The 21,248-nt window shown below is 46.5% G+C and overlaps 4 protein-coding genes across 8 annotated transcripts in view; 2 read left to right on the top strand and 2 right to left on the bottom strand.

Annotated features, from left to right (window-relative positions):
* LOC106752093 (insulin-like growth factor-binding protein 7) overlaps positions 1-3,048 on the bottom strand; it is a 50,881-nt gene extending 47,833 nt beyond the window's left edge. Inside the window, exon 1 of the mRNA XM_014633507.1 lies at positions 2,488-3,048. The gene's annotated coding sequence lies outside the window, so the exon portion shown is untranslated. The remainder of the gene's footprint in view (positions 1-2,487) is intronic.
* Positions 3,049-6,168: 3,120 nt separating this feature from the next.
* LOC106752121 (nucleoporin NUP188 homolog) lies at positions 6,169-12,799 on the top strand. The gene is made up of 6 exons (XM_014633575.1): positions 6,169-6,324; positions 6,490-6,706; positions 6,840-7,307; positions 7,387-7,511; positions 7,583-8,111; positions 8,171-12,799. Exons 1-6 carry the CDS (start codon positions 6,296-6,298, stop codon positions 12,539-12,541), a joined length of 5,739 nt encoding a protein of 1,912 aa, XP_014489061.1. The 5' UTR covers positions 6,169-6,295; the 3' UTR covers positions 12,542-12,799.
* Positions 12,800-12,899: 100 nt separating this feature from the next.
* On the bottom strand, positions 12,900-17,464 carry LOC106752122 (mesoderm induction early response protein 1). Of its 4 annotated transcripts, XM_014633577.1 has the most exons (7): positions 17,387-17,464; positions 17,056-17,259; positions 16,785-16,932; positions 16,568-16,709; positions 15,249-16,310; positions 14,737-14,864; positions 12,900-14,460 (listed from the first exon to the last, which is right to left on the bottom strand). In XM_014633577.1, coding segments are annotated over exons 3-7 (1,968 nt in total). In that variant the 5' UTR covers positions 16,787-16,932; positions 17,056-17,259; positions 17,387-17,464; the 3' UTR covers positions 12,900-13,826. The 4 variants fall into 4 exon arrangements, with proteins under 4 accessions (XP_014489063.1, XP_014489064.1, XP_014489065.1 ...); XM_014633578.1 differs by having other exon boundaries at positions 12,900-14,457; positions 16,785-17,259; XM_014633579.1 differs by having other exon boundaries at positions 14,064-14,489; positions 16,785-17,259.
* Positions 17,465-17,716: 252 nt separating this feature from the next.
* Positions 17,717-21,219, top strand: LOC106752100 (carnitine O-palmitoyltransferase 2, mitochondrial-like). Of its 2 annotated transcripts, none has more exons than XM_014633512.1 (8): positions 17,717-17,853; positions 17,956-18,139; positions 18,249-18,289; positions 18,499-19,060; positions 19,186-19,719; positions 19,785-20,274; positions 20,599-20,791; positions 20,912-21,219. In XM_014633512.1, exons 2-8 carry the CDS (start codon positions 18,101-18,103, stop codon positions 21,036-21,038), a joined length of 1,986 nt encoding a protein of 661 aa, XP_014488998.1. In that variant the 5' UTR covers positions 17,717-17,853; positions 17,956-18,100; the 3' UTR covers positions 21,039-21,219. The 2 variants fall into 2 exon arrangements, with proteins under 2 accessions (XP_014488998.1, XP_014488999.1); XM_014633513.1 differs by having other exon boundaries at positions 17,978-18,139.
* The last annotated feature ends 29 nt before the right edge of the window (positions 21,220-21,248 follow it).

Consider the following 21,248-nt stretch of genomic DNA (forward strand, 5'->3'; position numbering starts at 1 on the left):
TGAGGAGGAAAATGGGCCCTTTTCTGTCTACATTTCACCGCTCGCCGTGGCAATATCGCGTGCACCCATTTCATCCGGGCGAGAGGATAACGATCGGGGGGTGTTAAGCCGCCGTCGGAAGAGTGCCGTGCGTTAATGATAAACTCGGGGATCCCGGGTAGAGATTAGCACTGCGAACGAAAGGTGGAGATGGTGAAAACATGAGAACGACCGCTTGCGCGTCATCCGCGATGCCGTCGTCTCGTTCGCGAGTCGCTCGCGGACGTCGTATCGGACGGCGGATGAAACCGCGTGTACCGCATCAAAGACGCCCCGCGCTCGTCTCCGGCGTGTCGTCCCGAAACCAATCCCGTCGGATTTGTGTGTGTGTGTGTGTGTGTCGTATTGAGAGAAGGATTATAGTCATTTTCGACCCGAACTATACATGCCCCTTTTAACCGCAAAAATAATAACAGCAATTAATAAAACAAATAAGCAAAAATAGTGAGAAGCTCATTTGGTTGACTCGAACAAAATGTTTGTTTGGCCGTGGGCAAACAAATGTTTTGCTTGTGAGAACCAAAATTCGGTTCTCCGAATGTTTTTCATTTTCGTTTCGGAGAAAACAAAATTTTAGTTCTCGTAACCAAAATATTTATCCATAACGTTCGCCCATATCGAAACAATTTTGTTTCAATCAACTCAACGGGTTTCTCAGTATAGTTACATGTAAGATCGTTATCACTGACACTAATAGTAACACTTTAAAAAAAAATGATTCTCCTCGATTCCACCGTATTCGCGTGTCACATTGAGAGGGATTATTGTTATTTTTGACCTTAACTATAACTTTTTCATAGTTTTAACCGCAAAAATAATAGCATCGATTAATAAAACAAATAAGCAAAAATAATATCAGTTAAATAAAGGTTGTTATCACTGACACTACAGTAACACTTACTTAGAAAAAATGCGATTCTTTCATCCGACTATAATTTTTCACCACGATTACAGTTACAAATACCAAATATTTCCCTCTCAGTGCGGCGGAGGAGGGAGGGGAGGCACGCGGGAACATAAGACATTCATAAGGTGTATCGAGTTAAACGCGCGTTTCAAAAGCGCAAAGTAAACGGGGCCTAAATAGTTTAAGGGCAATGCACGACACGGATGGGTGTAGCAGTAATATCCTCGCGTCGCTCGGATCTCGGATTCTACATGTATATTGAATCGCGCGCTTTACGCGAAATATTCGTCGTTCCTCGGATCCGTGTGAAAACCTCGCGACGATCCTCGGTGACGAACGACGAACGAAATTCACGAACACCGAAATGCATCCGACAGCGACGTAAACATATTCCTCACGCGATCGTCGAGACACTGATCGTCGAAGCATCGTTCGTGGTATCCTCGCTGACAAAAAGTTGCGACACTTCTTTTGAATAAATTTCGGGACGCATCCCGTGTTCACAATAGGGGAATTTGTTTCTTAGTTATTCTCAAAGATATATATTTTCCTATTGGATACGCAAGGTGCGTTGTGAAGCTCATCAAGAAGAAGTATCGTAACCTTTCCATTCAATATCGTGCCTCGAAACTTGAGAGGAAGGGAATCACAGCCACTTTCGGCAAACAGAGCGGTTTCCCGCGTCCGGCAGTAACTTGGACGATGTGCGGAAATCGTGAGAGAATCGGGCAAAGCACCGTTCACGAGCGGTTCGTTCGAACAGGATCGCACTGAGGCGAAAAGAGCGCGCGGTGAAGCGATCACGCACTGATCTGCGGAACAGAGGATGGCTTATTCGAGGACAACGGTAACGCGTGCCACGGGGCGACGGAGCTCATCAAAGAGAGCGTCACCGGGTGGAGCGGGCGGGTTTGCGCTTAAATTACACGCGTTACACTCGCCCCGGCTCGGAAATACCGCCGAACGCCCGCGGACGAGTGAAGTGGCTGCATTTCGAGACGTCGCCGGTGGAAACGCGAGAGAATGCCTCTCGCGAGCGGGACGGTATAACGCGTGGACGCGCGAAGAGGACGACACTCTTTTTCTCTCTCTCTTCGCGTGCATTTCCCGACGGACGCATCGAGACGGTAACGAGAGCCGCGATGTCGACGCGTTATGAAAACATGCGCGCGAGTGCAATTACGAGGAGTACGTCCGGGGGTTGTTCGTCAACGGGGCTGCGCTTTGCATCGCTCAGTCGCTCGCGTTCGGCGTGTTTCCGAGAATTCCGCGAGATTGTCATCTCCGGAGGGAAATTCCGGGGGGAAACGATTTTTAATAGCAACAAGTACGCAATATAACCACGGGAGTTCGCGCGAGGGAACGCGCCGGGGGAGATTCGTCGAGTGCTCGGCGCTCGAGAGACCTTTCGAGGGATCCTTTGCAAACGCAGGAGAGCGTCCGATCGTCCGTTCGTTCATTCGTTCGTTCGTCACCCGTGTAAAAAGAAGACGGCTCGAATCCGCAAGGCGAATACGAACGAGCGAATTACACGCACTTACGGCGATGTTAACGTGATGTCGCATCTGTTGTTACAAAGCCGCGTTACAGATCGTACGGTCTCGCGCGACCAGCATACCGCCGGCTGTCGCCACACACGAATCTCCTTCTTCCGTCCAGGTGAGTTCACAGAGATGCACGATCGGAGGCGCGTGAAAACGATGCAGTGTCAACGGTGTTAGGGGGAAGATAAGGAGATAAGAAATATCGCTGCCGTCGGCATCGAGGAACGCTCTGCAAGCAGGTGCGATCGATCTACGGAAACTTTCGCCACGACGCCGACGACGACCGCGACGATTCGCATAGTAATCGCGACGGTGTCCTCTCTTTCTCTCTTTCTCACTCTCTCTCTTTCTTTTTTCCTCTCGTTCTCTCCTGTCTCTCTTCGTCACGCACGTCGTGCCGACATCGTGCCGCACAACGAAGCGCACACAGTGCAGTATTTCTCTCTCTCTCTCTCTCTCTTTCTATCTTTCTTTTTTCCTCTTTTCTCGAGAGTATTCACAGCGCTCGGACGCGCCGCGACGAGGAGCCACCGATGAAGCCACGCGAAGCGCCCTGCGTTCAAGACGAACGTGCACTGGCGGTGGCCGCGACGATCAGCGTCTCCGAAGCGGCGGCGGCACCGGGCGCCGCGACGCGGCCCGCGTCGGCGCCCTGACACGACGACCGATGCCGCCGCCGCTGCCGTCGCTTTCCCGCAAGTGAATTTTCCCGTTGTCCCCCGCCCCCCTCGTCCACCCCGCCGGCCCCCGCTCATTCGGATCCAGTTTATGATTTTTAATTGGTGATGTTGTAAAGAGTTAATTAACACAACCGCAGTTACGTGCTGCGAATTTATCCCGCCGCTGCTGTACATTACACCGTCGATATTGTCGACGAGCAGCAACTCGAAACGCCGGACAATAGCGGTGCAAGTAATAATAATCGCGGAGCCGACGATTGGTCTATGAATATTAACCAGTCTGTTTTTTCCTCCTTTTTTCTCTTTGTGCGTCTTTCTTTCTTTTTTTACAACGCTCGACACTCCTCTATCCGAGGAAACTGGTCTTTATTTCTCGGCGAACGGCGCGCGACGGTAATAACGACGGGGTACATAATTGCAATTAAAGGTAATCGTCTACCGCGCTTTGATGGATTCAGGCAACGTGTGATTATAAGTTATATGATTCGCATAAACGGTCGTTTAATGACGCCGAACGATAGAGAACAAACGGAACGGAGAGAGGCGGTTACGAGCGAGATGTTGTGCCGTACACGGGGAAAAATAATGTTGCTGTCGCAGCGAAACCATCGTTGCTACTGCGTATTAGTTACGACAGCGATAAAATTTAATTTGCATAACTAAATTAGCGAATTATTCGTAATTACAGCGGAAACAGTTTTGTTACCGGAATAAAAAATATTCTGCTGAGTGAATTTGTCCTTAGGATATATTAATTTTCTGTTAGAACAAAATAGTATTTACCTACATTTGTCTCTAAAAATTTGACAAATTATTTTGCTGTCCATACAGTAACTGATAGATTTTCTTGCGATAGCCTAAAACTTGTTAACAAATTATTTCTTTCCTCGTGTTTTAAGATTCTAAGATTACGTCGACATAATTAATAATTTACATATTATCTATTTGACGTTTATGGATCACAGGTTTTTTTTCATGTAGACAATATAAACTGTATGAAATATTATAAATTATATAGCACAAAGCAAAGAGAAAGAATAAATTATTAGTTTAAATTAGTTTAGATTATAAAACAGTTCATGTACTTTGATGTTAATTATAAAGATATTTCATGTTAAAAATTGAAAATATTGAAAATATTGATAGATAATACAGAAATTGTATCATTTAAATTCACTTGCCAGTTTATGGAAGTAAATTCGAAAGTAAAATATTTTTTTCTGTGTAAATATAATTCATTTTACGCATACTTTATATTGTATACGCACAGACGTAAACTATTGTATTTTACAGTTGAACGTCCGATCCCGGTTACGAATATAATCTCGATTCGTCGGAAATTGTCGGCAACACATAGGAATTATGGGAAAAGCCGTCCGGTAAGAATCTCGCGTCATCCAGCAAAAGGCGGGACGTCACGATGTCGCGACAACAAAACACGATGTACGCTTTTGCTCGTGGCACTTCCGCGAACCGCGTCTTACACGTCATCTAATACCACGTAATATCTCGCGGATGAGTCGCGGATCTTAAGTGTGATAAATGTTCACGACAGAATGGCGTTCGCCCTCTTCATCCCCTCTCGCAGGATGATTTTTCTCCCGTGCACGTGTTATGTGCTATAACTCGCTCTCTAATGCCTACGGAATGGCGGTCATTGGTCATCAAGACCTTTTCTTTTCCGATGTACGTCGTATGTAATGTGGCATATTTTTATAAGGAATGCGTCCCCATTCAATCATTCAAGCGTCGTGACCGTTTTGTGAACGGGACAGGATCGAAAGTCATTCCGTGAAGTGAACACAAAATGAAATTCTCTCGAGCGGTCAGGAACAACAACTCGTAAGGTTTCATATTGTTCAAAATGATATATACGGTGTGCTTATCGTACCTTGTTTTTCCCATAAAGTTTCGTCGTCCCTCCTATGTTGACGGGTATTAAAAGACGAAGAATATCGCAAGAGAAACCACTTCTATTAAGGAAAAAAGCTAATTCGCCCATAATATTCGCGAAATCCCTGTTATTTTTTCTGTCTTATTGTACAGCTTGAGACAAGTGATGATCCGTGGAGCGACGCTCCTCCGACCGTTTTTATTTGAACTTCGAGAGCCGCCATGATCGTAACCGACGGACGACAGTGCTCGGCACTACCGAAGCTATACTTCGCGAGACGTCCACTTACGATGTCTGTTTAACGACGTCTCATCGCGACACACGTGCGGAACTTATTTCCGACACTCCCGGCAACGATTCGGCCGCGAGACTCGCCTTCGACGAGCCGAAATCGCGATGAACACGGAAGGATTGATCGAGCCGTCACTACCGCGTCGCGGACCCTTCCGGAACTGACTGAATATTGCAATGATTGAGTTTCTCGAAGTCGATATCGATACACGCCGCCCTCCGTTCATATGATACACGAATCCATCATCCGTTGGAATGATTTTATTTGTATTAATTGCTCAATCAATAGTATGCGAAATATTTGAGAATCTTAACATCTTGAAATGTGGAAATAAATTATTTCATTGAAGAATGAGATATTAAAGGTTGTACATCGCGAATAATGTGAGAGAGTAATATTGAATTTTTAGAATTGAGAAGCTTATATAATAGAAGAATAATACGCCTGAAAGATTCTGTGCACGTTCGTTTTCCATTAATAATTGGATAAAGCGGAAAGCAGATTAGTTAAGCAAATGCCGGGTATATCATGCTGTCTTTTTCTTTCTCTCATATTGATGTTCGTTAATTGCTCCGGCATGTAACGGCCTATTTGGTGCCATCTAACGGGATTATCCAATATAACCAGTGACTAGCCAATAAACTATTCAGCGTCATTTAGCAGTAACTCGGGAAACTAAAATGATAAAAGGTTTGAGTCTCTGCTAAGTGGTTTCTACCGGTAAATTGAAGTTGTAGTGATGACTCAACGATGGAGCAGCCGTACTTTGTGCGCTTCACGTTACCCGCCAATATGATAAATATGAGGTTACGTGTCCTCTGTTGCAGTGTATCTTAACAAGCCATTAGAATTGTAAGGTATAATATATTTATTTACCAACGTATGAAGCGTATTTAAAGGTTTATAAACAATCTTGAGTACAATAAAAATACTATCAACATGGAAGTTGCTCCGATGGGTAATTTGCCGTAAGTACATGCAACCTTTTGTTTTCAAATTTTTTTTAAAGCAAGTACATTCGTTATTGACATTGTCTTGACAAATTTTATACTCTCAATATTGTATGATGGTGTTATATATATATATATATATATATATCCATGAAAATAAATCTAATAATAATTTATGAAAAGTTGTAGCAAAGAACTTTGGTCTATAATATCAGCCACAACGTGTTGTTGTGCTAGTGATACTGTTGAAGATGAAATAAACAATAGTACCATATTACTCAAGAAAGGGCTCCAATTTTTCAAGCCGTATACAGATGAATCGTTACAAAGTATTTCTAAGAGAAATCCTCCTCCTCTTGCTCAGATGTATGATTTGATTAGTAGATTAGCCCCACTTCTTGTAAGTATCTTATTCTATATTTGTGCATAACTCTCTATGTGTATCACATAATGTGTGAATCACAAAATATATATTTAATTGTTATCATGATAATTTTCTAGCGCGATAATATACAGTATTTTTTATTCACCAGAACTTGGATGTTACGATTACTTGGGATCTCGTATGCAATTTCGTCTCCTATGAATACAGAAATTGCGCCGAGACTTTTGCATCGCAGCTCTCCGACCTCACTTCCATGAAAATCCTAATCGATGATATTTGGAGTTTTTACTACTCCGAGAGGGTGACCTTGATAAAATGCCTGAAGCTCATGATCGAATATAAAGACAATAAAAGGCATCCTCATCACAAGGAATTTGCCAAGTTTTTCGATAAAATTCTGATGAGAGATCTCTTTGAGTCTATACGAAAGCAGATCGAGACATTGAAATTCGTAAGCGCGCCTGTACGATCGCCATTATGTACAGAAGATCATTTGCACAGATTATACAATAGCACACTGGTCGAAATGCGTGAGCTGCTTCATATACTGACTGTGATTGTACATGACATTCATGTCGCCGATAATGATTTCCCCAAATTTTACGGAAGTATCGGGGTAAGACTTGAAAATTCCATATATATCTTGTACACTCGGAAGATTTCGCTTTAATGTTATTGAAATATATTATTATCAGGGTGAACCTAGACGTTTAGCAAGTACAAAGAGTCACGAGGACAAGGAAGCTATAATTAAAAAGATCGAAGAGATACAGTACAGTCAGGTAGCCTTACTACTTGTAGCTATGGACGTCAGGAAGCAGTAAGTTAGCTCGCTGTTATTTCGCATAATTAAGAGGGATTCGCAGCTTGTTTGTGCGCATTATTTTTCAGCACTGCTATGGAAAACTGGATAACTAACGTAAGAGGCAATATGCAGGAAACCTTTGAACGCAAGTGCGTCCGTGAAAATTTACCGCAGGACGGGCCGTTGCTTCTGTCATGGATGCTGGCTAATTACGCGATCGATCCGGATAACATAGATGTGTTAAATCGCTTCAGACCTTTCGGCATCAAGGCCATACAGCTCGACGTGTTTCACTACCTGAAAGATTTACTGAACTCCGAGATGATTCAAGAAGAGACCCACTATGCCGAAGTGGCGCGAAGCAGCGTTTACAATCTTCTCACTTTGGTGTGTGCCTTCATCGACGAGGATCGGCTGAGCGCTTTAAACGGCATCTTCGACGCGATGGCCGCTGCCGTCAAGTTTCCGGAATGCGCGGCTCGATTCTGGGACGAGCGGGACGAGGGTTTATGGCCGATTTACAAAGTTGCCGCTGAATTGTATCCCTACAAGTTCGAGCCTTTAACCAGCATAGCTATCGGTCTGGCATCCACGACCGTTGCGAGCGCCGAGAAGGTAACGTGCATTAATTATTATACGCATTGAATTCGTTTCACCAAATATTCAATATTCAGATCGCCTCGGAATTGGACAATCTGCCATCGCTGACTATAGAGATTCCCCGGCAGAGAGATTGCAGCAAGCCGCTACAGCCGTACGAAGCGGAATGCGTAATTCAAAGGAACTCCTTTACCATACCGGACAATTGTGTTCGCGAGAACATCTTCGTGCTGTCGAGCGAGAAGGAAGTGGTCTTGTTTCGTACCAAAGCCAACTATTGGGATGCTCTGCATCATAAGATCGAGCAGTTGTTTTCTCAAGCGAGCGGCGGGATCGCGAACATCAGCGCGGTGATGACCGACTTGCCGGAGAACGTTTGTCAGGGCCTGAGACTGCTGGAAGCGCTACTGGCCAAAGACATGGAAATACCGCTGAGCATGGTGGCTCCCACGGAGCTGAGTTTCGAAATCGTCAACCGGTTCTCGTATCCGGCGCTGCCGAGGAACCTGTACAAAATCATCGCCGTGTGCATCAGTCTCTCGTCCAGGCTGGTCCTGAGGTACCCCGAGGATATCCTCCTGCGTATGCGGTCGGGTGTTTACCCCAAATTCAACAACTGGTATCAAAAGCCGGCGGACTTCGCGGAAGCGATCTCCTTCGACGGCGGTCTCGTGGCGTCCTGGCTCTCCGGGATAGAAACCATCGAGCACACTTATCCCATTCTGCGTGCTTTCCTGGAAACCCTGTACAATTACCTGATCGCCAAGCATAGTAAAGAAGCTATGTATACGATCGAGATACCGGGCATGGTGTTTCTGCTGCAAGGTGTGCTACCCAAGCTGGACTCGTGGTACTTCGAGTCGAACGCCGAGAGGATCGACCTGTGGCTGAAGAGTATGTTCTGTATACATCGCGCTCTGGACTCGGCACTGCCCAAGAACGACATCCGTAACGAGTTACAGCATGTAGTGGTGTACAGCCTGCTCTACTTGGAGCCGCGTCACGCGCTGCTCAAGTTAATACGGACCGGTGAACGGACGTTGCACAACAAAATGATAACCGAGACAGATTGGATCAGCGGGAAAGGCTTCAAGACTACCAAGAGCGTGGAGCTGGCCCTGTCGATAGTGAACAGACTGCTGATGTTCAGGAAGTCCCTGGGTCTGGAGCCGCGCGACAGATCGCCCCTCGAGATCGCCCTTTATTCCTCCCCATTGGTACCGAACGGGCTCTTGATAGTGCCGACCATCGTCAATTACCTGTACGTTTGGTTCAGCCCGTCGTTGCAGAAAATGGCGGTCAGACTGTTGAAGAAGTTCGCGGAGGAGTTCTCCATGTCGCTGCTGGTCTGCATGGGGATGGACGGCACGTCCATACGCGAGACCTTCGCGTTCCGGCTGACGTTGCCGACGTGCGCGATCGAGGTGAAGGTCGCCATTCTGGAACTGGTGGCCGTGTGCTTGGAGAAGCAACCCGGCCTGACCGAAGCCCTCTTCAACATCATGCACCAAGCGGAATGCAAGAGGATCTTCCCACGTCCGGCCGATGAGTTTCTCACGGAGGGCTGCAGCCAGTTCTTGGACTCGTATTTGGAACGCGTGTACAAGGAGGACGACATCGTGTGCGACAAGCTGTACGACAGCACGATGACGGTGATGCGCGCCATGTGGTATCACAGGAACGAGATCCTCGTGAATTTCTTCCGGAAGCGTGAGAAGTTCTGGAGCTACCTGTTCGCCCCGCTCTTCAAGGCCCTCGTGCCCGGCGCGAAGGGTTACTCCCAATTGTTGGACATAATCACGCTGGAACTGTACAAGAGCCCGTTGCTCGAGAATAACTTCTCGAAGAATCTGAAGGAGCTCCTGGACAAGTCTCAGGATTATTGGAAGAAGCTGGCGATGTACGTTCTCTACACCGACGAGCGCTGCAGGGCGGCCGAGGAGGATCGGCGTTGCAAACACGCGGACCCGTTGTACGAGATCAACTTGGAGTCGTGGTACCACTTCATCGTCATGCTCACCGACGACCGGACAGCCAAGAACTACCCGATCAACGTGTCCCAGGCGCACCTTCTCAGCCAGCTCGCCCTGGACTCCTTGCTGGAGCGTGTGAAGGAACCGGACAGCAGCGGCGGCAAGATCCCGATGTTGTTGGCCTCCTTGTCTCTGAGGTGCATCACCTCGTGGAAGCAGATGTGCGTCGGCGACTCGAGGATCTTCAAGGCCAGACTGTCGCAGCTCACGCAGGAGGTGGCCCAGACTTATCGCGGCTTCGGCAAGGCTCTGCGACAGACGCTGATCTCGTTGCTCCTCGGCTGCGTGCAGCTGGTGAAGAGCACCTTGGCCGAGGACTCGGCGAGCCTCGAGTACCTCTTGGCGCACTCCTGCACGATCGCTTTCAGCGAATTGGAGGAGCTGAAGGACGCCGCTCGCCGGCTGGAGCACCGGAAGCAGCAGCTTCTCTCCGTCGAGCTCAAGACCGACGAGAAGGACACGCAGAAGAAGGCCGACTACAACAACGCGGAGGCGCTGCGCGGTATGCGGGAGAGTCTGCCGGCGACCTTGTCCATCTGTCTGGTGACGCAGCTGCTCCGTTCCTACGTCGAGCGCAGCTCGGGCTCCAAGAGCCGGAGAGCCAATTGCGTGCAGCTCCGTCAGATGATACCCGAGCTGATGGCCTGCGTCGGCAACACATTACAGAAGTACCCGTACCTCAAGTTTAGCACCGCCGCCTTGAGCCTTCTCGGTGTGATATCGCGTTCCCCTTACTGTCCCGTTAACGACAACGACATCACGAAGCTATGGCTCGGCCTGATCCCGCCGGCGGACATCGGCAACAGCATGCTCGACTCCTTGTACGACGACTCGGCGAACGGTAGGTGGCGCTGCCAAGACTGGTGGCCGCTCTACACGCTCGGTCTAGAGTTCCTCATCGGCCTGGTCACCAGCGAGACGCACATGATTTACGCCGAGCACGTGGCCCTCTTCTTGAACTCCCACGAGCACCAGCTGATGGTCGTGTCGACGTTGCTGAGGCACACCGCCGATCTGTTGGCCGCCGATCTGATACAATCGCTGGCCGCTCTCATTCACGCCATAGCCACGCAAACGTACATCTGGAACGCGATTCAGCCGGGCGTGCGCGACACGCTGATCAAGTGCATGTATCTGGCCTACGACAGCACGGTGAACCTGCTGCTGAGGCCGCGGATACTCAAGTTCATCATCGACGGCATCAGCGTGGAGAGCGCCGAGGAGCTCGAGTCCTGCGACAATCGACTGCCGAGCGGCGAGCTGAAGCTGCTGGTCAACAAGCTGATCGTCATCAACACCACTTGCGCCCTGACCTTCGTCCACTTCTCGCCGAAGCTGAACACCCTCGTGGACACGATCTACACTCAGGATTACTGGTACACGCCGATGGCGGAGATGAACTTCGGCCCGCCGCAGATGAGCATGAGCTCCGGCCCGCGGCTCACTTACGGCACGATCATCAGCTCGACCCAGCTGTTCACTCAGGCCCTCCACTCTCGCTCGCAGCCGACGGTCTCGCTGCCGGCGGCCGCCTCGCAGCCCGGACGGGAGGACAAGACGGACTCGGCGAAGAAGGAGTGGGAACGCGCCGCGCCGGAGAACCTGCGGCGCATGCACACCAGCAAGGATCTGCGCAGGATCATTCACGCGGCCTCGGCCTCCACGTCCAGGACGTCCGCCGGTATCGGCGGGGAGTTCCTCGGCTACGTCAGCGGCCTGGACGTCACCGTGCCGTTGCTCAGCAGTCCCAGGCTGGTGCGCCGCCCGTACGACCCGCTGATATGCGAGAACACCATCCTCTCGAGGGCGACCGCCCTGGCGACCGGCAGACACGTCGCGAAGAGCAGCGGCGGGCCTGGCAACGGTAGTCCGAACATCGCGAGGAACCATCGCTTCAGCGACCCGTGGTTCGAGTCCATGGACGAGAACAACACGCGACTCGCGCTGGAGATCAACCTGATCCTCATACTGTCCCAGGCGTTGGAGGGCGTGAAGAGCCCCAGGCTCGCGTTGCGCGACCGTCAGCTGATAGCGCGCGAGACCGCCACCGAACTGGGGGTCTTCTTCGATTTCCTCGAGCACCGCGGCACCCCCGATATCTGGCAGGTGAAGGGCTCCTTGATAGACGCCGACACCAAGAGCTCCAGGACGATCCAGAGCACGGGCGACCTGGCGCAGACGTATCTGCCGGCGAGGCTGCGGGGGAACAGTACCGTCGACAAGGCACCGGTGTGCTCGCCCGATCATCGCGATCACTCATCCGCGGAGATGACACCGGAGAAGAGGCTGGACGACAGTATCCTCACTACCGGCGCGTTCAAGGCGAACGTCAGCAGCGTGCAGTTCCTGCCGCTGATGGGCAAGTTGCTGAAGACGGTCGTCGAGTCCTTGGACTCGGCGCAGTTCCGATAACGGTCGTGAGATCGCGCTTTTGGAATACGGAAGCTTGCATCTTCCTTCCGGAAAGAAGTCTCGACATTCCAAGGCTGCGTCCCGCGTTCGATCACAGAGCGTTCACCCGGGCTTCTTTCTCTGCTGAACGCAGCCATCTTCATAAAATTACAAGTCAGCCATTCTGCCGAAGGCGCTTTGCGGTTACTTCGAGACGTTCACAAGTGTTAGTCGACAATAATGAGTCGTGATAAATATGTTAATGTCTCTGTTATCTCGTATCGGAATACGTGAGCTATATTTACATATGGAAATGATCGGATACTTGGAAGAGAGGTAGGGAGGAATAGTACGAGAAGAGTGCAACAAAAACACGATATTTTTAATTTAGCGTGTACTTTTATATTCAACACTATTTATAAATGATCGAACATAAAGTAATGCATATCCAGTAAATTAGAAGTGTCTCGTGATCCTTAAATAGTCTCTAGGAAAGTGTGAGAATACAAACTATATAATTTTATACACAGCCAACTACACTTAACGAGGGACAGAACGAATCATCAGAACCGCTGATTACGCGCGTTCGTTACATTAAAATAATGACGATCATGCCTCCACTCTGACTTTCATTTAATCCGACCGGTTCCAATGATCATCGCATTTTACGGAATGACAAGATTGCTCCGCAAGAGATTTCTCGTGATTGTTATAAATATACCGCTGATCTGTATGTGTGTGGGTGTATGTATGTGTGTGGAGAGAGAGACAGCTTTCCCGACAAGTTGAATCGTGATCAATTACGCAGTACAATCATCTACCTACATAATTTCTCATTTTTCGCGGTATGTAATATACTATTCCACTCCTCCGCTGGTCCCCACCGACATTTTCCCTCTTAACAAGCCTCTTCAAGATATATCTACCTTTCCCATGGGACATGTAGGTGTGTGGATACAGAGAGGAGGGGGGAATAGAAAGAATGTTTTACAGTGACTCGCGTCTTCTCTTTCTTCGCTTTATTTCTCGCTTCCTCATCTATTGTACCTTTCCGTACAGTGACACGCTCGCTCTTTCGCACCACCTCACTGTGCGTCCCTCCATCGTACCACGCACCACTGTACATCACGCACTCACGCTAAGGACGATTGATAATCATGTTACGATACGGTATAAAAATATAATCCTTGATATTAACGAATATTATGCGTTACGACAATAGCGATGGTGTGAGTGCCGTGTTAGGCACACCGCGCAAGGACATCCGCCGCCTTTCAGGTTGGACACCTGAAGGTCGGGTTAGACGCTAAGGGGGCAGATGAGGTAAAATGTTCTCCGGCGAAGGCGAGTCGTGAGAATCGTTGCTCCTGGACGACGTCACTCGCTGATGGTAGTAATTGTTTGAGACCGCGACAGCGGCGGCGGCGGTCGCGGTGGCGGCGGTGGAACTGGTGGTAACCGTGTTCATCGAACCGACGGCTGTTACCGCCGCCGCGGCTGTGGTGGTGTTGATCGTTATCGTCGTGATGACGGAGGAGGTAGGTTGAGTTCGAGACGCCGCACTCCACGCGTTCGCACATTCCGACTCGGGGCCGTCCGGGTGACGAGCGGACGGCGGGCAATACGATGTCGGTGTGTTCAGAACACTGGGATTGCAGAGCGTCGAGGAGGAGACGGTGGTCGCAGCGGACGTTGCGAGAGGCGGCGGCGGCGGAGGCGGCGGAGGCGGAGGCGGCGTCGGACCGTTGATGTCCGCCAGCGGATCCGCCACGGGATTCCCGTCCCAGGAATCGGCCGGCTTGGCCTCGTCGTTGTTGGCGATGTTGACGCTGGACCTCTGCCGCTTCGCGTCGCCGTACAACAGATAATTAACGTTCGGCGAGCTGCTGCGATCCCGCACCCCCTCCTGCTCCTCGAGGAATCGGTCCATATAGTCCCTGCTTGCGATTCAACGGTTCTGTCATTCATGCTTGCAATAATGACAACGGAAGAAAATAAATTGCATTACACGAGAGTGTACTACTTTATTTCAGTCAAATATCTGCAGTATTAGATATCTAGTTTCCCTAGTCAATGTTCTTAAACACCTGCGAACACACGTGATATCTGATACGGTAAAAGTATAAACGCTTGGGCGTTTAAGGATGAAGTTATATACAGTAAATTAGAGCGAAAAGGAGGGGAGAAGTAATCGCCGGGATGGAGAAAATACTCACGTGATACCAGGATGTAGCGCGTATTTTTTCTTTTCTAATCGAGCTTTGTACGTGAATATGTCGTGCCGTTCGGTTTTCTTCCACAGGTAATAAAATTGCACTAATTCTCCCACGGATCTTGTTCTAACCTGAGAAATAAAAGAACATCTTTAATTTCGTATCATACTCGTTTCATTTCTTTTTTTATAAACCAGACTCGCACGCCACACGGAAAAACGTAATTAGTAAGATTTGAAATTCCTAGTTGACTCATCGATTCGCTTATCACTTGAATCTTACTGTTTATATTTTTCTGCATATGGCCCTTAATTATCGTAAGTAATGACGATAAATAACGGTGACGTAAGTCATGAACGATAACGAGTACTGCCATCAAGTAAACCGTCCTATTGTTACGGTAGGGGCGACGCGAAATTAACGTTAATAATGTAGATATTAGTGAACGCGTACGTCGAAGGTAAATGATTCAGGCGGACTAGCATGGAGAATGTCTACTTTCATTCACTACGTACCTTATTTTTCTGTATAAGATGGAAATCTTTCCCGTAGGCCCGCAGTCCCGATTCGAAATTATGGCATTCCTCTTCCGACCAGAGACTCACCGCTTCCGTCGGAGGCACCACATTCATTCTGCGTCTTCGCAGAGCCTCCTCGAGATTGTAGCCACACTGCAGCAAGAGATACAAGGCCTGCTCGTCGTCTCTGATATGCGATCCAGCCGGTAACGAGCCACCCTTTACCGCCGGGAGTTGCGCGCGTTCCAGGAATTCATTTGTATCCTCTTCAGATATCGGGGTGGGATCCCACAGCAGCTTGTCTTCATTCTCGTATGGCAACGCGTCGTCGTAGAACCACAGGCCTTCCGGTATCGCAGCTTGAAAGTCGCTACCGACCATGATGGTCTTCTTCCACTCCTCCTCGTCCGGACTGTAGTCGCAGTCATCCTCTTCTTCTTCGCTCTGGGGTCTGGAAACACTTCGCAAGAGTCTCGAACTACCACTTCCTATTCCAGCGCTGACAATCCCGTCTTCCGGCACGTCTATCGCGCCGCTGGTGGCTCCATCCGCAGCACTGTTAGTGGCATCAGTCGCTGAACAGCCTCCCAGATTCACCATGCCGGTGCATGCGACGGCATTGGTCCCCGCAGCCGTAGGCGACGATCTAGCGTTCCCGCTCCCGCTTCGAGGACCCGTCATCGCGCACTCTTCAGCTTCGGCATCTTCGTCATCGTCGTCGTCATCGTCGATTCTGTGCCTCCTGCTATCCCCACCGGTCGTCCCCCCGCTGCCGCTATTGTTTTTCGTCGTTGGGATCGACGATGTCTTATCCTTCCCTTTCACCAGCATCTCCGTGTAGAATTGCTTGAGATCCGGCTCGTTGCTGTTTGCATCGGCCTCGTCGTCATCGTCGTCGTCGTCCGCGTCGTTGTCACCTTTGTCGGAGTAACGCTCCTCGGTCTCGGGATCCCCGCTCCCGGACGGCAGCAACATGTGATCGGAACTGTCCGAGTTCTCCGTCGAGGGATCGCCGTAGCCGTACATGGCAAGCAGATCTTTCAGCGGCATATCACCCTCCTGCAAGGAGACAGAAATAAATCATTATTACATCAAGCGTACTCATACGGACTAAACATGGAATCTCACTACGAGAACGCACTTTGAGTCCAAAGTGTTGCGGAAACTTATCATAATTTGTAATTATTTATGGGCTTGATTTTTTCATTTCTCAGGCTTGATCCTAGAATAGTCGGGATCAGAAACTTTGTTACAAAATGACAGATATATGCGCATATATACCAAGGTACCAAGGTCAGATACTGGCGGAGATATACCTTTTGCAAATTGGACAACTCGTGAGAATCTTCACTACCTTCTAAAGCTTCTTCTTCGTCTAACGTTTGCTCGTCGTCAAATTCAGGAGGTACTGGATATTTCACCTCCGTCGTAGGACCCATATCGTATTCTGGATCCGTCCTGCGGAATGACGCAACTTGTTATAGATATAAACAAAGTTATAGTTCCTACGTTATTGTATAAAGCTACACTTACATGATTCCACAGTCCCTAATCTCATCGAGGTGGGAACATAACACACGAATGGCATATACACATCAACACACAGATAAAGTACCAGACCTTATCACCACTGTACACAAGAACTATGCTCTTCTTCAACAGTCCATATTACACAGTCCATCTAACACAGAAGTGACAGTCAGGTCTGGCCGTAACTTAATGTTTAACTTGAATGTCCAACGCAGGAGGGATAAACGGTAGAGCGTGAGATACGTCTACAGCGCGGAGTAACGCGGAATCTAACCTCATATCGAGATCCGTGTCACGGTGGTTTTTGCAACCCAATGCGTGCAGTCTTTCTACAGTGGCGGCTGATACTTCGCAGAACGTCACCGGTTACTGTGTTTCTCCAGAGTAACCCAGCTGGTCGATCCCTTCGGCTGTAAACACCGTGTAAACCAGAGTCTTCTATTGTCCTTGTTCACGAGCAACAACAAACAGTCGTCGACTGGAACATTCGGAATGCGAGATTCTTAAGGCACAAGTCTTCATCGGTCGGAAAGCGTGATTCGCAATATCGGCGTGTGCAACAAGCAGAAATTGTAAGTTACAAAAAAATTAACTGAAGGACGCACATTATTTATATTCGTCGTATTCGCCCATCGGATCGTGCGTTCGTAAGATGGATGCGATGACGACTGAGAGCGTCGTATTAACCGATGTTGTCAGGACGCTGGAACCAACGTACCAACTGAAAGGAAAGGAAATGCGCTAGGTTTAGTTACAAACGGAGAACTTCAGTGTGAACGTACCTCTGCTCCACGATAGGTGCGGTAAGCAGCTAAATCGTAAGAAATTAGGTCTGTTCGTTTTCGCTGCACCGCTGAACTAGTGCAATAAGTTGAAGCGAGACAAGTATGTTTTCTCACTTCAACTTATTGCACTAGTTCAGCGGTGCAGCGAAAACGAACAGACCTATTGACCTATTGTGGTCTAATATATTTCGTTTTATGTACAAAAAGTACAACACATGTTGCAGAAACTAAGCTTCAAATGCCGCGAAATGTTGTCGTCTTTGAGAAAAACGAATTTTTTCTAAAAGGTGATTTACTTATATAAATGTGTATATATGCAAACTGATGTGTATAATTAGTCTTTTATTATATAACGTAAATTTATATATCGTGAAAATATATACATACAGGGTGATCTTAATGTATTTCAAGCCAATGAAGATGCCTCGGTGACATATTCGTTTCCTCGTAAACTTGATAAATCCTCTTTGTTGATAAGAAATAATACGATCAAAGTACACATACTTTTGAGAGTGACCTATATCAGACAGCAAGATGTTTAACTTAACTAAGAGTGGACTCCGTAAAAATACGGTACAGTAATTGTTTGACATATATGCGCTCAAAATAATATATTCTCTCAGGATAATATATTTTTGAGTATTTGTGTTTATTTTTTTCTTCTGTTGTGAATATATTACAGATTAATCGTCGAGGAGTGGAATTAGTACAACGTTTAGCTAGGTATTTGTGTTTTGTTTTTGTATCTCTAATAACGAATTATCATTATTCCTTGTGTGCTTGTTTTCAGAACTATTAAGTTAGCTATTATGAGATTAGTATATTTGTACAGTTATCATTTGAATTATTTTACTTTTGATATAAATGTCCAATTTTACACACAGATATTTATCTGAAGCAAAATATGATATTAATATCTAGCTTTATTTCAGGAGTACTGTAGCCTCATACGATAATGCTGAACACCAATATATACAAATTAGCAAAATTCCAACTTTGCATTTCCAAGCATCTTTACCGAGGTTACCGATACCAAAACTTGAAGATACATGTAGGAGATATATAGACGCGCAAAAACCTCTGTTGGATGATAAGAAACTGCAAAATACTTCTTCCTGTGTTTCCAAATTTCTTGCAAATGAGGGACAGAGTTTACAGAAACAACTACTTCATAATAATGCTGAGAATTCACATACTAGCTACATTAGTGAATTATGGTTTGATATGTATTTACGTGACCGCAAGCCATTGCCAATCAATTATAATCCCTTCCTAGTCTTTGTACCAGAATCTGATCCAAAATATGACACACAATTGGTGAAAGCCACAAATCTTGTTGTATCTTCAATGAGATTCTTTAAGTCTCTCAGGGATAATATTTTAGAGCCAGAAGTATTTCATTTGAATCCCAAGAAGTCAAATACCAATCTATTTCGCAATGTTACAAGATTGATCCCACCTAGCTTTAGCTATTACGGTGCTTATTTATTTAAGGTATGTACGTAATTTGGTTTACCTTTCACATATATATATATATTTTTTTATCAAATATTTTTATATTTATAGATTGAAAAGCAACTCTCTTAAAAAGCATGTCTAAGAAGAAATTTTTATCGTAGGCTTATCCATTGGACATGTCACAATATAAGAATCTGTTCAATACAACTAGAATACCGCAGCTAGAGAAAGATAGAACCTTCCATGATTCTTCTGCAAAACACCTAGTCGTAATGAGGAGAGGACACTTTTATGCGTTTGATGTTTTAAGCGCAAACGGCACTATTCGTAGTCCCAAGGAAATAGCTGCATGTTTAAAGACTATACTGGAAGATGACAGACCACCAAATAAACATCCTGTGGGCATCCTTACAACTTCGGAAAGGGATCAGTGGGCACAGACACGTTCACATTTGCTCGAGACGGGAAATCAAGAAATTCTAAAAAAGATTGATTCCGCTGTATTCGCACTGATCTTAGATGATGAAGATGTGGGTGCCGTTAAAAATAATTTAATTAGGACATATCTTCATGCAGATGGTACCAATCGATGGTTTGACAAGTCATTTTCCCTCATTATTTCAAAGGACGGCTACGGTGGAATTAATTTTGAACATTCATGGGGCGACGGTGTCGCAATACTGAGATTCTTCCAGGTAAATAACAGTGTTTCAAGATACGTATTGTTAATGCAATAATTGCTAACTTGATTGTTTCTTAGGATGTGAAAGCTGACATATCGAAGAAACCTCAATTCCATCCTAACGAAGTAGATGAACTTTCGAAGGAGAATGCAAACATTGAGAGACTTGAATTCTCTATAGATGCCAAAAGCGAGAGTATTATCAAGCAGGAGATAGCCAAGTACAAAGAATGGACCGATCGATTATGTGTGGACCACATAATTTACGAAGAATTTGGTAAACGGCAATGTAAGAAGCTCGGGGTGAGTCCGGACGCCGTGATGCAGCTGGCATTCCAATTGGCGCTGTATACTCTGGAAGGCAAATTGGTACCAACTTATGAGTCTTGCAGCACTGCTGCGTTTAAACACGGAAGAACGGAGGCTATTAGACCTTGTACACTAGCAACTAAAGCGATATGCGCCGCTATGATTCGTAACAATAACGAACTTTCGAAATCGGAGTTGAAGAAAATGATTTACGATTGTAGTAAAGCTCACAATGCGCTCACGAAAGAAGCTGTAATGGGTAATTATTCTGGTTGCTAATTAAATGTCAAGCACGTCGGTTTAACACGCTCATTGCCAATCACGCGATATCGCGTGAGGCGAGTTCTCACCAAACAGCCGATCACGCGTTATCGCGTAATAGATTTAGAGTACATAAATCCTATGTACATAATAATAAAAGCATATAAATAATATATTAACTTATTTTGAGCACAATAAAAACTAAATAAAAAAATATAAAAAATTCGGCCACCACACGAAATTTCAACTTTCAGCTTGGCAATGAATGTGTTAAGAGAAAATACAGATGTATACATAGATTGTCCGGCATTTTATTTTACAGGACAAGGATTTGACAGACATCTGTTCGCCTTGAGGAAAATATCGGAGAAGTTAAACAACAACGAGCCAGCTATTTTCCACGATTCAGCGTACCATGCTATAAATTATAACATATTATCTACATCTACTTTATCGAGTCCGGATGTATTGGCCGGTGGATTTGGACCAGTGGTACTTGATGGTTACGGAATAGGGTAAGTATATCCATATCGAGAATTACATTAACGTTGGAAATGCAAGGACTACTAATGTCCTGTTATATTATTTTTATTAAATTACAGCTTAAACAGAGCACTAATGTATTGTTCTTACAGATACATGATTCAGGAGAAACGTTTGGGTGCTGTCGTGACGACTTACGAAGGCAGTCGTAATGCCAGTAAATACGTACAAACGTTAGAACACGCATTCAAGAGCATTCATGATGTATTGCATACGTAACGGTTCTTTTTGAAGCTTTTTTTTTCTATCATGACTAAATAGAAGATCATTTGAGAATGTATTAGGTCTATATAAAGTAGTTGATTGGTTCGGGTGATCGGTTTATAAACGCAATATTTTTATGACTAATATTGTTAGGTAGGATTATTGTTATTATACACAGGTTATATATACATATATATATATATATATATATATATATATATATAT

This window comes from Dinoponera quadriceps, unplaced genomic scaffold, assembly GCF_001313825.1.
Source record: "Dinoponera quadriceps isolate SergipeBrazil2010 unplaced genomic scaffold, ASM131382v1 scaffold365, whole genome shotgun sequence".
NCBI lineage: Eukaryota > Metazoa > Arthropoda > Insecta > Hymenoptera > Formicidae > Dinoponera > Dinoponera quadriceps.